At 41.8% G+C, this 15489-nt stretch overlaps 1 protein-coding gene across 5 annotated transcripts in view; it reads left to right on the plus strand.

The window, feature by feature from the left end:
• trim2a (tripartite motif containing 2a) overlaps window positions 1-15489 on the plus strand; it is a 28422-nt gene that overhangs the window by 9230 nt on the left and 3703 nt on the right. For 2 of the 5 annotated variants that reach the window (XM_047578764.1, XM_047578761.1), the window contains exons 2-9: window positions 7018-7196; window positions 8393-8630; window positions 8928-9079; window positions 9259-9439; window positions 11702-12425; window positions 13942-14045; window positions 14252-14419; window positions 14947-15127. In XM_047578764.1, coding sequence (XP_047434720.1) covers window positions 7063-7196; window positions 8393-8630; window positions 8928-9079; window positions 9259-9439; window positions 11702-12425; window positions 13942-14045; window positions 14252-14419; window positions 14947-15127 — 1882 coding nt within the window. In that variant the 5' untranslated portion in view covers window positions 7018-7062. Of the gene's footprint in view, window positions 1-1480; window positions 1739-3896; window positions 4259-7017; window positions 7197-8392; window positions 8631-8927; window positions 9080-9258; window positions 9440-11701; window positions 12426-13941; window positions 14046-14251; window positions 14420-14946; window positions 15128-15489 lie in introns of those variants that run through there. The other 3 variants (XM_047578765.1, XM_047578763.1, XM_047578766.1) reach the window with 3 other exon arrangements.

A 15489-nucleotide genomic window follows, 5' to 3' on the forward strand; every position in this document is an offset into this window, starting at 1 on the left:
AAAAACATCTTAAAAGAACTGCGCCTTATTTACACAGACGCCCTGTGAACTGAGGCTGTAGCCTTCACTGCATTTCAGACTGTGATCATTTGCATCATTTGTAAAATAAAAACCTAAATGTGTTTTTTTTATTATTATCTTTTCAACTGGCAGAAGACATGGAATCAAATTAGCCCTGAAACTCTAAATGGACTGGTTTACCCTGTGGAGGATGCTTGAGAGTGAAACTATGGTCGTGTTTTTATGGTGTTCTTTGAAGTGTCTCAGTGCATCAGGTGCGTTGTTCGGGGTGTGAACAGCTAAAGCAGCTAAAACAGGTTAAGCGGCGTGTTTACTCCCCTGTGTGTTAATGTGTTTGTGTCCCAGAGCTATTATTCATCTTTATGTTGGCTATCATCCAGGCTTTTCAGGGATGTAAAGGTCAAACTTTGAAACCAAGAAGAGACTTTTCCCCCAGTCTGTCATTCATTTTAGTATATTCTGATATCTACACGTAGGGACTGGTTTACAATGGAAAAACTCTATTTATCAGCTGTTTAAAAGTGCGTTGTTGTCTGTGCTCTTAAGTAAATAGAAACAAATGATCAACAAATTGATGATGTGTGTTGTTCGTCACAGAAGGATGGGAGTACAAAATTTGCATTATCCAAATTGAACTTGGCCTCTTTAGCTTCTCAAATGAAGTACCCTGTAGGGATTTTCTACCACTGTTGGTGCTGTGGAGTGATGCGGTAGCTACTGTTTACCAGACTTTTAAATGCTGTTACAGTTTATATTGTTTCTTATTTTCAATAGAGTCCACAGAATCAGCCATGAAACAGATCAGGCAAACGAGTATGATCCATGTAACCAGAGCTATGAACTCCATCGCTGTTAAAATGTTTCTTTATCATGAAGAACATTGGTACTTGAGTGTATTTTTGAATTAACCCTGTATACCTACAGTGAATACTCACCAATGCTTACATGTAAATATGTTTCAGTGGAAACAGTCTTGCATAAAAATGCACTGCAAATGCGCAGGTTAAGCAACATTTTAATAAACAGCTACTTCAAAGAATCGGACTCATCAGAAAAATATTCATGTAATCTGCTTTTAATTGTTGCCATATTTATTTGTAGGAGATTGGGTTTATGCCAGGTGCCACAGACAAAGAGGAGAAAACTACGCAGAATCACAGTCACTGAGGGTTTTAGTCCTTTTTGTGAGAATTTTTCGAATAACGCCAGCGTCCTTCGTTTAAAGCGCTGAATATAACGTGAAGCTTTGGGTCTCGCTGGGTTTTGCCTTTGTGTCGATGCTGCACCCACTTTGGTCAGATTTCATTAACTTTCTTCACATTGGTTTCTTTTGTTTTGTGTTGCACTCCTCCGGCTGACTGAGCTCTCTGGGTCTGGCAGAGGGTGAGATGAGATCACTGGAACAGTCCTGGAGCTGCCAGGCAGAAACAACTGTGTGCAAAAGCTCTGTCTGACACGAAACTGTCGAAGGAAACCAATTCCCTGTTTTGTTTTGAACTTTTATTCAGTGGTAGCGTGGGGAAAGAAGCATCAGCAGTTCTACTAATTTAGCAATGAATCTAAAACCTCAACAATTATGCAGACATCTCATCAGAAATGTCTTTCATTAAGGCTGATCTTGATATTTTCCATTATGCATTTTTGACAGATTTTCAATTCTGCTGAGACGTTTTATTTTAGATGTACCAACATGTTTGATCATGCATATAAGAGGCAGGTAAGACGATTTAACTTAACTATCAGATTGAAACACTATTTAGTTACTGTCATTCATTTGAAATCTTTCTGATATTAATCAGTTTCACTCATATTTTTTTGCTCTAAATAATCCCAGTTCAGTTAGACTCTCAGATGTGGTAGCAGACTTTAATCACAAAAACGTGTTAACTTAGTAGGTTTTATTTCTGAATGTGGACTTAAAGCAACATGTATAGCTCTGTTTACGCATTGACTGCTGTAAAAATAGTATCGCACATCCCTAATGACAGCTAATTTAAAAAAAGGGATGTCTAGGCAGATAGCTAGCTAGCTACCTTTGAAAAACCTTTAAAAAAAAATAGCTCTTTCAAACCGAAACTAATCATGGAGATCGAACGATAGAGGGTATGCATTGATGCCACTGTCGCATGAGGCCACGCCCCCTGAGTGGCAAAAACGTAGTAAAGTGTATCAGTAAATACAGCGACACCAGGGATGTGGATTATTAGATCAAATTAAGCACAATTGCACCCAACAATGATCTGTAGCCTACAAACTAGTATGGATTTGGAAACGTGGATTAGCCTCAGTTTCAGTTATTTTACATTAGTTTCAGTTCATTTCAGTTTTGATAAATGTAGCTAAATAAAAGATGCTAACGCTAAGAGCTTTACTGAGAGGTAACCTTAGCCGGACAATACTGTAGCGTTTGCTTGGACGTTAAAAGGATGACGAGGAGTGATCACAAATATTCTGTTTATTGTTTTATTGTTATTTATTGTTGGAACTGAAATAGTTAATGTCGGCCATAACTACGCCAAAACAGCAATCAACAATCACCAAATTCATCTGACAGACCTTCAGAACGTAACTTAAGAAGTAACTTAAGCTATGACTTCATCAAAAAATATAGCATAAATTAATATTACCTGACACTAAATGAACCACAACTCCAGGTTTCTGTCAATGGATTCCACCTGTTTCTTAGTAATGCAGTGATCCATTTACTTCTCATTTCTATCTCTAAAAATATATCTCTGACTGCTTTTCAAATCTCTTGGCACAGTCACTTGCACAACAGCTCTTCACCCTTTTTTTACATAAATTAATTTTACAATTTAGATGCTATTTAAGCCTGTGATACAAACTAATGCTGCTAATCTCCATGTTCAACTGTCACTTTCTGACACTCAGTGGCCGTAACCATGGAGACTTCACTTGCTGTGACATTACGTTCATACCCTCTCTCCAGTCTCAATTAGTCATTTGAACAACTTCTGCACTGGCTTAATTTATTTTTCATTCATAAAGTTGCTGCTTGAAGATTAGTTTAGTTTAACTAGCCATACAGATGACTTTAACTTAAGAGAAGTGCTGATCCCGGGTTCTGAGGGGCAAAGACGTACATGTGCTATCTCCCATCCAGTCTAAACTAGCAAAAACTGTTGAAGGACAGATAGAATGGGGCCCCTGGGGAGGGGGGGCTGTTGGGGCTGTCGGGACATCATAGGTTTACAGGGGTTTATGATTGTCATTGCATAATATGTCAAAAGTTGTTTCATTTGCCTGTCTGTGCCTCCTGTCTGCACAGGACAAACAAAGTACACAAAGGCTCAGTGTTGTACTGATGTAAGAGAGTTGCTTTTAGGTGAAGTGCTTGTTTCATGTCAGTGTTATACAGACTAGGAGGAAACCATTTCCATGTCCTTTCAGCAGTGAAGAACATGTGTGTATGTGCGGTCACAGTTAGGATGGAAAGAGTCCTAATTGTCACATTTCACTTGAAGCAGCTTGCTCACCTCCTCCCATTCTGCTGCGATTCCCTTTTGCTCAGCAGAGTTAATTCTCTGCCATCTTCCTTCTCTCTCTCTTCACATTTTTTGTGCGTCACTTTTCTCCTCTTCAGGATTTGTTCGGTCTGAGCGCGTTGCAGTGAGTCAGCAGCCTGCACGCATGTGCCCCCAGAAAGATCCCCGCGGCTTCATCTCTGTCGGCGGTGGAGGGGGCCCGTAGCTGCTCGCCCTGCTTTTTTTTTTTTCACATCCGTTAGATCACCAGCCGTCAGCCAATGCTCGCTCGCATGCCCCCGATGCTGCACACGCTCGCTGCGCTGCAGTGAGGCAGCATTTAGTTCAGACAGAGAGGAAGGAGGGAGATGAATGAATGGATGAGAGGAGGGGATGCGGTGAGGAGGAGAAAAAAGAGTGAGTCAGGGAAGGGAGGGGGAAAAGGCATGATGCAAAAACTGGAATACAATCTGGCTAAAGTCGCCCCTCCTTAACTTTGCTCACGTGTGTGTGTGTGTGTGTGTACACCCATAAAAACACAGAAGCTGGCTTGCCCACACACACACACACACACACACACACACATCGGCGACTTCTGTTTGGCTCGACCTGGAGCGAAGCGTCACTTCACGATATGACTTTAAGGCATGGTTGGAAGGACACATGAGGAATCTGGGTCCCGCTCCTTTCGGAGACAGTGTCTGTGTACTGGAGTGGATGACGCCTGTTGATCGGTTCATGAATGCAGCACTGTAAGTCCCCTTTTTAATCATCTTATAGTTTTGCTGAATCATTTGGAATAACTACAGTCAGGTTTTGTTCTGTACCCAAAGTCCCAGTTAATGTAACGTCCTCTGCTTTGTCAAGTGGACCAAACTGTGCGTTTAGATGACAACTCGGTCCAAAAGGAATTATTCCGCTTAGCTGGTGCGGATCTGATTATGTAAGATGCCGAGCGTAGCTGCTGCGACCTTGTGCACCATCAGCACAGCCTGTCTTCTGTTGTGGCTGTCTGCCGGATTTAGGATTTTTGGATTTATAATCTGTACCATATTTGATGCCCTGTTCATCGGCTTAATCCGCAGCTGGTGAGTTATTAAAGCGCTGCCGGATTTGGTGTGCTGTGTTTTGCATGTCAGCGCTGGCATATTGTCATTCAAATCTCTCAGATGCAAATAATCGCTTTGTTGTTTTGTTTTATTTTTGTACAGATGCACATTTATGAATCCTCGTAGTTGTAAAATTCAGCTGCTGCTGAACTGGTCTGCTGTCATGTCATCTCTGTGAGGAGTCACACATTTTAGCTGCGATGTTTCTGTTTCAATTTAAATACCTTTTTTCTTTTTTTAAACTCAGCTGGGCTGTTGAGCACATTACTATTTTGCAGCTGACAGCGAACACATTACATGGCAACCATCTAACATATTGGATAACCCACTGACAGCCTAACAGCTTCATTAAAACAGTAATCATATCTTTCACTCTCCATTTCCAAGCTTATCAAAATACCACATTGCATTACAGCCTGTCATATCTGCTTTCAGGAGGAAATGTTAAGAGAAAACAGAGCAAAGAGGAGGAGAAAGAGCATGCACCAAGAGAAAGGAGTCGATTCCCCGAGGGTTTCCTCTCAGCAGCAGAGGTGCCCTGTTTCTGTGCCTGTCTTGAATGGAAAGAGACAATAAAAGCACTGACATACTTTCTGTGTCTGACTTTGCCATTGCATAAAGTCACAGGGATATCGCACGGAGAGACGAGGGGGACAGACGTCTCAGATGAAACTGAACAGAAAGTTGCAAACGATGGAGAATAAGTAAATTCAGTTTAGCTGTGTTACAGTGTTTTATTTTGGTAGCCGGCCCTTCTGTTTCTCACTGATGTGCCGAGCCGAGCACAAAGTGCCTTGCCTCCCATTTATAATGAAATATTTATCACGTAAAGTGCCTTTTAGGACAAACAGCCAGCACAGCTCCAGCTCATGCCCAGCCGCCGCTCTTTTACTGCAGTGGTTACCAACATGAGGGTTGAGACACATCACGGGGTCGCAACAGAAATACGTGCTATAAATTGATGAGTAACTTTGAAGCACATTAGAAAGAGACTCCTGTTTGTTTGTTTATTTTTTCTTACTCTAAGCTTCACAGTACGTCTTCACGGCTCCTGCAACATAACATCTACTGCATTAAAACACTGAAAAACTATATTTAATTTGTAAAAAACATATCTCTAGATCCTGTCGGTATCTGTGCTTATAGGAGTCTTGTGATTTGTAACATATACCTATAAACTATTCAAGGGAAACAGTACGAGAAGAGGGACAACAGTCTCTGGTCACTGGCTGAATTAACCTGTTAGAGTTCCTCTCTGCAAAGAATTTGCAAACTTGTAACAAACAACCAACACACATCTTGGTATTTGGCTCTCAGAGGCCTGTGTATTTATGCAGCATTAAATTGCTTCAAAACATAAACATATACAGCTGTGGCAAGGAGTAAGTTCTGCTTTGCTGTGAAGAAGACAGCAGAAAGGTTGGGACACACTGGCTGTTGTTATAAGTGCAAATTTGCGATTTTTGTCATAAAATATTCTTTTTTTTAATATACATATATTTAAAGGGCCGATGTGCAGGATTTAGTGGCATCTAGTGGTGAGGCTGCTGATTGCAACCAACTGAAAACTCCCTTTCCGACCTGGAAAGTTGCTCTAAATTGGCCACAGAGTAAAAGAAAACAAAGACCTCTGGACTCGGTGTCTGTTCTGGGCTACCATAGAAACCTGCTGGTACAACATGCCAGGCTCCATGGAAGAAGACTGCTCCCAGTAATGAGGGCTCATTCTGATCTAATGAAAACAGAGCAATTTATATGTACCGGTGATTACACACTGATTAAAACGTATTTTAATTCTGAATACCATATTACATTTCTGCCATAGATTCACCCTCAATCCTCCACATTGGTCTTTTAACAAACCACATAAATGTGTCTAGTCACCATAAAGGAAACTGAATTATCACGTCAGTATAATCATAAAGCAACCTGTTTATTATGCTGTATTGTTTAAATTAGCTCTTTCTAAAAGCCTTTAATGAACCGTCAGACTTTTTACAGGTGCTATAAAAAAATAAAAAACACTTCTTGAGATATTGCATTTGTTCCATGTGACATAATGATGATAAAAGGTCATTATGTATTAATGATTTCACTCAGCTGACCTCCAGTCAGTAGATCTGTCACTTTGATGAATGAGTGGATGTTTACAGAAACTCTGGCGGTGTTGATTAAAGCCTTGCCGCTGATAGGTTTGTCTCTTTGTGCGTTTCCTCTCTCAGTGGGAGACATGGAAGGAACAAGGTATTCTGTCTTTTCCTTCAACCCTCAAACTCTGATCTTTACAGCCCACAGGTTTCCACTCACCACCGTGAGGTCGTCACTGTGTGTTTGATCATGTGCCGTGCCGTTTTGTTCTGTCCTCTCACCGGTTTTTGCGCTCCCTCTGTGTCACTCCGCAGGGTGCAGGGTAAGAGGAAGGGGGACTCCTATGTCAGAGTTTTAGGATGGCCAGCGAAGGCGCCACTATTCCCAGTCCCGTCGTCCGCCAGATTGACAAGCAGTTCTTGATCTGCAGCATATGTCTGGACCGCTACGAAAACCCTAAAGTACTGCCCTGCCTGCATACCTTCTGTGAGAGGTGAGTGGTTTCCAAGCTGTTGTAATTAATCCTATGATTAATTTTGAATATTTGATATATTTTTTTTTTTGGAAAACAGAGGCATTCCATCACCGCACTATGAGGAAGATGCAGCAATAAGATAGTTTTTGTCAATTTGTGCATTGCTTCACTGGAGCAGGTTTTTCACTACACTGCTGTTGACTTTGTTGTGTTGGTGTCATCCTCTTGTTGACGTCGCCTTTGTTTCTGGCACAAAAGAGAAACTGTGCACTGTGCCTGGTTGTGTCTTTGCTCTGGTTGCTTCTGGAGACTCATTGTGTTTCTACTTTTAACAATATAGCCGTTTCCTCTTTCTGCCCGGTGTTATGTTGCATTTTCTGTGCTGGGTTTTGGTTTTTCCTCATCTTTCTGCCTGATAGCACCTACATGTGTATTTTTATGTTTGACTATAATTTAATAATTTTGAGAGCTAGACACGTGCTATCGCACAGGCCCGTTAAAAGGCTCAGGTACTTGTTTTTTTGACCACATCCAACAACATATAAAGCAGATGGTTGATGTATTGTTGGATAGGAACATGTATTGGTAGCTGCTAGTTTATTAAGTTTATTAAGCATACGTGTACATCCTTTGAGATTCACTTCAGTGTTGTGATAATTTTAATTAACTTTAAGTGCCAGTTGCAGTATATACGTTGTTAGCCTAATAGCATAATTGCCTAAGTCATATTTGAACAAAAAGAAAAACAAGAAAACACAATTTCACAAGTCAAAAATGTCTTAGGAAAGGAAGCGTCCTCAACGCTTTTCAGGCCAAGGACTCCAAACTGATGGAGAGATTAAGTAGATTAAGTAGGGACCCCCTACCTACTATATGTGTTATATTATGCTATTATGCTAACAATATATATATATATTAATTTTCCTCATGAATAAGTTGTAGGTTTAGTTGTAGGTTTGCTTGATGACACCAATTTTGTGTATGGGAGCAAATATCTTTGTGTAATACTGCTTCAAATCACTTAAATTTCAGAACTTAAATATTTTAACCAAAGGGTTTCACCCTTTGTTCCTCCTTGTCTTAAATGTCAAATAAATGTTAAAAATGATTATTACTTAATTCATCTTGTGCAAAGATAATAAAATAAATAACTAAGCCACTAACCAGAGACACTTGGACAAAGTTGTACTACTCTCTCATGTCCTGTCCTCCAGGTGCCTGCAGAACTACATCCCGGCCCACAGCCTCACATTGTCGTGCCCCGTGTGCCGCCAGACCTCGATCCTGCCGGAGAAAGGTGTGGCGGCATTGCAGAACAACTTCTTCATCACCAACCTGATGGACGTGCTGCAGCGGACGCCGGACAGCTGCAGCCAGGAGGCCGCCGCTCTCAACAACATCACCACTGTGGCTACGGGCCAGCTCCTCTCCTGCCCCAACCATGGAGGCAGCGTAAGAGTCGCTCACCCAGTCTGTGTGTGTCACTTTGTCAAAGATAGTACAAATTTCCAAGGCCACGCATATCTGCATGCCATCATAACCTCGTTTTGGGTTCGAACCAAGAACCAAAGACAAGAGCTTGCAGCTATGCCAGCTACGTGTTATTCAGAAACAACACTTGACTGTTTGGTGGCTGTTGGACATATTTCCATCCGGTGGTGAACCAGCAGGACATACAGCCGTGGTGCTATCACGCCTGAATCATTTTTGTCTCAGACCGGTCTAATCTCTGCTTTTCCTGTCTCTTAGGTCATGGAGTTTTACTGTCCTCCGTGTGAGACAGCCATGTGTCAAGAGTGCACAAGTGGCGAACACGGAGAACACCCTACTGTGCCTCTGAAAGACGTGGTGGAACAACACAAGGCCTCGTTACAGGACCAGCTACACGCCGTCAAGAAGAGGTACAACTACACTATTATTCTCTAATGCTTTTCTATCAACTTTACACAAATCACTCCCGAATCATGACATCAGTGCGGCGCGCACAATCCTCCTTTTTGTTCCCACTGTGTCATATGACTCTCGACTCTCTTAATGAAAACAATGATCTCATTTCTGCCCTCGCCACCTTTGCGTCCAGGTTACCAGAGATCGACTCGGCCCTGCAGGTGCTGTCTGAGATTCTGCAGCAGCTGACCAGTCAGAAGAGCTCCATCGAGGACGACATCCACACGACCTTCGACGAGTTGCAGAAGACGCTCAATGTCCGCAAGAGTGTTTTACTCATGGAGTTGGAGGTCAACTACGGCCTGAAGCAGAAGGTGACGTGACATGACAGTAGCATCTGTTTTTTTTTACACATGGGGAGTATAACTTGAGTGTTTGACTGAGACTTTGGCCCCCTCAGGTCTCTTTATCCTGCTGAGACCTGAGCTTTTATTTTGCATTGTTTATTTCTCTGAGGTATTTGGGATTAGTTGGACCTAAGATGTGTAAAAACTAAGCATCATCTTTGAACAGGAAATAGTAGTTTTTGGTTAAAAAAACAGAAAACAAACACAAAAAAATGATGTCCTCCTATATGGACACTGGGACAAAATATAAAACTGTTTATTTTAACACCTGAACATGGCTGTGCAGTGACAGAATTGCAAACAATGAAGTCCCAACGTCCTCAAACGAGTACTTGCTAATGAGCAAAGATTACTAATATGTGAAATTTGCACGTTATCTCAAACTAGAAACGTTAATGAGTATAAAGAAATAAGTTTTAACCTTTGCTACCACTAGATGGCAGACTAAAGTGTCCACTAATGAGGACAATGGGTGTAAATGAAGCAGAATAAGCTGCGATAAAACCCAAAACTTACGTCCACATATGAGGATGCAGGGTCTCAGGAGATTAAAGTGGCTGTTGCATTAACTGGACACTCAGCGTTTTTATTGTTTAGAAATGACAGAAATCTCATAATCTATTTTTGGAAAGCCTTGAACCATGCAGTCTTCTCACGGAGTTGTTTTTGCTGACTCGTGTGTCAGGGGCTCAGCTGGCCAGCCTGATTAACCTGTAGAAAGAAGTGAGAGGGGGGCCGGGTTAGAGGGAGCCGGAGCACCACCCCGACCAGACAACCAATCACCCGGTTCAGTTAAGAGCCTGCTGCCGCACCCTCGGGGAGTTTCATCACATGGGCTGCTAATGATTTACAATTCACTGGCTTGTTTGCAGTCAAAACACTGGAGCCAGGGGGGGAGTCAGATATGAGCCCTTTCTGTAGCTAGATGGAGCCAGCGGACCGCGTGGCTTTATTTGGGTGTGTCATGTGCGGTGAGGGACACAGTACAACTTTCCTCTTTATTGCTGAAGAGACAGCTGATCCTCTATCTCTCAGGCTGGAACGCTGTAATTCCTGCTGCGTTTATTGAGCTTCACCCCTTCAGAGCTTGAATCAGACGACAGAGGTAGAGGGAGAGATAGCAGACGGAGTGTGGATGAAAGGTTTGAGATAAATAGCTCAATGGCCTCTCTTTTGGGAGAAGAAGAGGAGGGCGATATGGGGATGCGGGTGAGTTTGTTTAAATGAGTGTTTGAAGAGAGAAATGGCTCATCAGAGAAAGATAATTTCTTCTTTAGAACGCTTGAATGACTCAATTTATGTTCGATATGTGAGTTGTGTTAGCTTATCGTTGGTCAGGGTGGTAACATTTTGCATTACAATTATATAACACACGCTCAGTAACACATGGTTAATGAATAACTCAAATTGATATAATACATGATCCAGTTCAGAATGAGAAAGTAGTTACTTCACAATCAGCGATCCAGTCAGTGTCACTTGCTTTAATATGTGGTTCAGTTGCAAAATCTTAAATTTCATGTTAGACCTGTTCTCACAGAAATACGACTCTGTTATCATGTCGCCACATGCTTGTACGGATAGGATGGATCGGATAAACTTGTTTAAGCATCAGCGCGAAAGGACAACAAGAAATACTGGAATCTATTTAAATGTCGAACATCATTACAAAGGCGTCCTAATGTATTTACATAGCACATTTCAAACTGAGTAAAGGGGTTTTCAGAAAATTAATAAAAATGTTACAGCAAGGACATTTGAAAAAGATGAAAAAAAGATGAAAAAACAAAAGCTTTATATAGTGGACAATTCTGTTTTCCATTCATTTTTCGGTAGATGATGTGAATTGATCAGCTTTAATGGGTAGAGACTGCAGTAAAGGTACACTGTGTATGTCTTCTGGTGCTCTTCCATTCTCTTTGATTTATTTTTTCTGTATTTTTATTTTGTGGATCTTTATGGGGTTTTACCGTGGGCTCAGCTACCGACGTATTTTATGGTTCAAAGCCTGGAGATTTGAACATCAAGTAATAAGGATTCATAAAATATCCTCTAATAATATATTCTATAATGTGCATAAAAAAAAGGAAATGATTTGGTTATTTTGTTCACAATTAGTCACCAGCTTATAAAGTTTGTATTGCTTGTGTGTTTTCTTTTGTTTTGTCTTTGTTTTTTGTTTTTCTAACCACCATGTCTCCCTGCTGCCCCCTGGTGTCCAATTTGTAGGTGCTCCAAGCCCAGCTGGACACTCTGCTGCAGGGCCAGGAGGGAATTAACAGCAGCTGTAACTTCACGGAGCAGGCCCTGAGCCACGGCACCGAGGCCGAGGTGCTGCTGGTGAAGAAGCAGATGGGCGAGCGTCTCGTCGAGCTGGCCAGTCAGGAGCTTCCTCTGCAGCCCGGAGAGAACGACCAGCTGGACTTCCTCGTGGAGACCGAGGGACTAAAGAAGTCCATCCACAACCTGGGCACGATAGTAACCACGAACGCTGTGGCCTCTGAGACCGTGGCGACAGGTGAAGGGCTGCGGCACTGCGTGGTGGGGGTGCCCACGTCCGTCACCATAACCACCAAGGACAAGGACGGAGAGCTGTGCAAGATGGGCAACGCGGTGATCACGGCTGAAATCTCCACACCTGACGGAAGCAAAGGTGACGGAGAGATACTGGACAACAAGAACGGCACTTACGAGTACCTGTTCACGGCTCCTAAGGAGGGCACTTTAAACCTGTCAGTGCGTTTATATGACCAGCATATCAAAGGGAGCCCCTTCAAGATAAAGGCCACCAAATCAATAGACGTGTCGCCGACTTCGGACGGCATGAAGAAGAGGCTGAAGTCTCCAGGCAGTGGACACATCAAGCAGAAGGCCATCAAGAGGCCGGCCAGTATGTACAGCACAGGGAGGAGGAAAGAGAATCCCATTGAGGACGACCTCATCTTCAGAATCGGTAGGAGGGAGCAGTGAAGAGTATTTTGTTTCTATAATAAGTGTATGATTTATTTATTTTTTAACTTTCTTTTTATTGTTTTTAAGGAAAAAACTTAAAATAAATACGTGGAACATGTGCATCAGATGGGGTCAGAGAGGGTTTTCATTGTCCTCTTGCCGAAAAAAAAAAATACATAAGCAAAGCAAAACAGACTTCTCCATACAGAAATGCTTTCCATAGTACTTTTTATAGACCAAAATGTGGGAGGAGAAAGTGAGAAAAGAACAGAGGGGATCTCTCCACATAGAACAAAAACAAATGTTTGATTTTTTTTAACAAGTTAGTCCAGATGGTCCTGAATTGTTTGTTCTTTTACAGTAGCATGCAGCATTATCTTATGCTCAAAGTTTTCCATGGCAGCAATACCAGGTGCAGTACTGGCACTGGTATGATTATATTCCATCAGATAACACATGTACTCATTATATAGGATATTTTGAAACGTTACTTGACACGTAATGTGTTCTCACTACAGGAGAGTCCTTTAAAACAGAACAGAACAACTATGGACAGAAAGTTTGACGGTTTATTGCCGAAGAAGATAAACATTTATCATTTCTTCTTCTCGAGTGCACTGGAGTAGTGATGCGTTTCTATTTCTGTTGGGCAGCTTGAATTGGTAGTCAGAGAAACGCACTTATTTTCTTTCAGTTTGTAGACTAAAGAAAAGATTCATACTCTGAGTAACAACTAATGTAGCAGACTGTCAATGCAATCCATCTCATATTTAAGACATTTTACAGAGCCACTGTGTTTTATCTAAAACTCTAAGTCCACTCTAAGTCTAAATGATTAAAATAATAATAAAATTAATAAAAATAATAACATCAATAATAATACAACTCCTTCAGTATGACCTACAGGCTTATATATTTCAGTAGTAGATAATATCTTATCTTTTTACATTCAATACTGTACCAGTACGTGCAGGGGCGTCACTAGGTTTTAAGGACAGGGGAGGCTTAGCCCCCAGGAGTTGCACAGGATGTGAGCGAATGTAGCGCGTGGGCACAGTTTCACAAACAGCTAACAAAGAGTCAGAACAAACACACGTTCCAACAGTAACTGTTAATAATTAACCAACATAGAGACATGACTTACGCACACAACACGATAATTGTTTTCGAAGTCTCACAGATTACATACGTGACTAAAACAGTTGCAATTTCAAGCAGTGAAAAAATATTATTTATTTACTTGAATTATACTAATATTAATGATGGGATAAGGACGCACTGAAGGGGCTCAGTCTACCTTACACTATGAAGTGAAGGGAAATGGACATTTAAGTTTTCACACATAATTATTTATTTAAACTCATATTTTAACCATTTTATACTGAATTTGTCAGCACATTTTAGCAAATAACATTTATTTTAGGCTTCAGCCCCCCTAAAATAGGCCTAACGACGCCGGTGAGCACTGAGTTTATCATCAGTCTGATATGAACGTGGCTGTATTTCATGTCTTACAGGCACAAAAGGAAGAAACAAAGGGGAGTTCACTAATCTGCAGGGGGTGGCTGCCTCCTCTCTGGGAAAGGTGCTGATTGCAGACAGCAACAACCAGTGTGTTCAGGTAAGAGTAGCCTCCTATGCTGATGACGCTGCCCTCAGCCCACAGAAATGGTGGTGTAGCAACAGGTCACGATAACGTACGGTAGAAGTGCTGCCTTTGCTCTAACATGGCTTCGTGGAACAATTGGATAAATATCTATCTAAATATCTATTTCTATTTTATTCTCGAAAGATAACATATTTTCCGATGTGCTTTGTGCCCTCCAGATTTTTTCCAACGACGGCCAGTTCAAAAGTCGGTTTGGTGTCCGGGGCAGGACTCCGGGTCAGCTGCAGCGGCCGACGGGCGTGGCCGTCCACCCCAACGGTGACATCATCATCGCCGACTACGACAACAAATGGGTCAGCATCTTTTCTAGTGAAGGCAAGTTTAAGGTGAGTCAGTCCTTTGTGGCTTCTTATCTTACGTTTCCCGTCAGCGGGGAAAACAATAGCGTGACTTTAGTTGGATCAATAGCAGAATCCGTTACAGTATTACCACACGGGCTGTCATAAATACTTCTGTTACATACTGTTTGCATTACCGACACATTTTTTTAAAGACACGTACAATTGCAGAGGACTTTAAGATGCATGTAATGAATAAAAGAGCAGAACAGCTGCACTGTGTGCCCTGCCCATGCCCAGTTATCATTTGCAAGCTTCTGGAGTGTTAAGAAATGCACTCATGCAGATTTCAACTTCCCCTTTCAGTCTTTTTTGAAAAATGTAAGTGTAGATATTTATGGGTAAATGGTGGTCCCTTCTCAACCACTCTTGTAGAGCTATTTGTGTGGTAGTTTTATTTTAAGCTATGTTTAAGTCAACCGCTGTCTGATAATACAAATGCTTACACAAATGATTTATGGTGCTGGTAGTATCACACACAAAGTGTTGAAATGTAAAATCCTTCACTTCTCCAGAACAAGATTGGCTCTGGGAAGCTGATGGGTCCCAAAGGAGTGTCAGTGGACAGAAACGGCCACATCATCGTGGTCGACAACAAGGCCTGCTGCGTGTTCATTTTCCAGGTCAACGGCAAGCTGGTCACCAAGTTCGGTAACCGCGGCAACGGTGACAGGCAGTTTGCAGGTACACTCAATGGTAATACCGTGCACTGTGCCCCTATACAGTCTTTTCTCCAACCAGTTCACACCTGCATGTGGAATGAAGACGTATGCCAACACAGGGACCATAAAGACCCCATGGTCCTCCATGAAGGTCTTCAGCAGTTCTAGATAAGCTGGGAGTTTAGAAACGTTGAACTACTGTCAACTAAAGCATCTCACGCCGTCATTACATACATTATTAACTTCGAGCAGCATGTTTTCTCTGTAATTTAAATTTAAATGTGATGAAAGTTGTATTTAAAGTTTTAAACTGAACTTGTCGGTTGCATGTCTTACATAAACGTCTGCCGTGCAAACATTCGCTGAACTCAGGAGAAGAATTTGACAAACGAGGTC

Source organism: Mugil cephalus, chromosome 2 (assembly GCF_022458985.1).
Source record: "Mugil cephalus isolate CIBA_MC_2020 chromosome 2, CIBA_Mcephalus_1.1, whole genome shotgun sequence".
In the NCBI taxonomy this organism is placed as follows: Eukaryota; Metazoa; Chordata; class Actinopteri; order Mugiliformes; family Mugilidae; genus Mugil; species Mugil cephalus.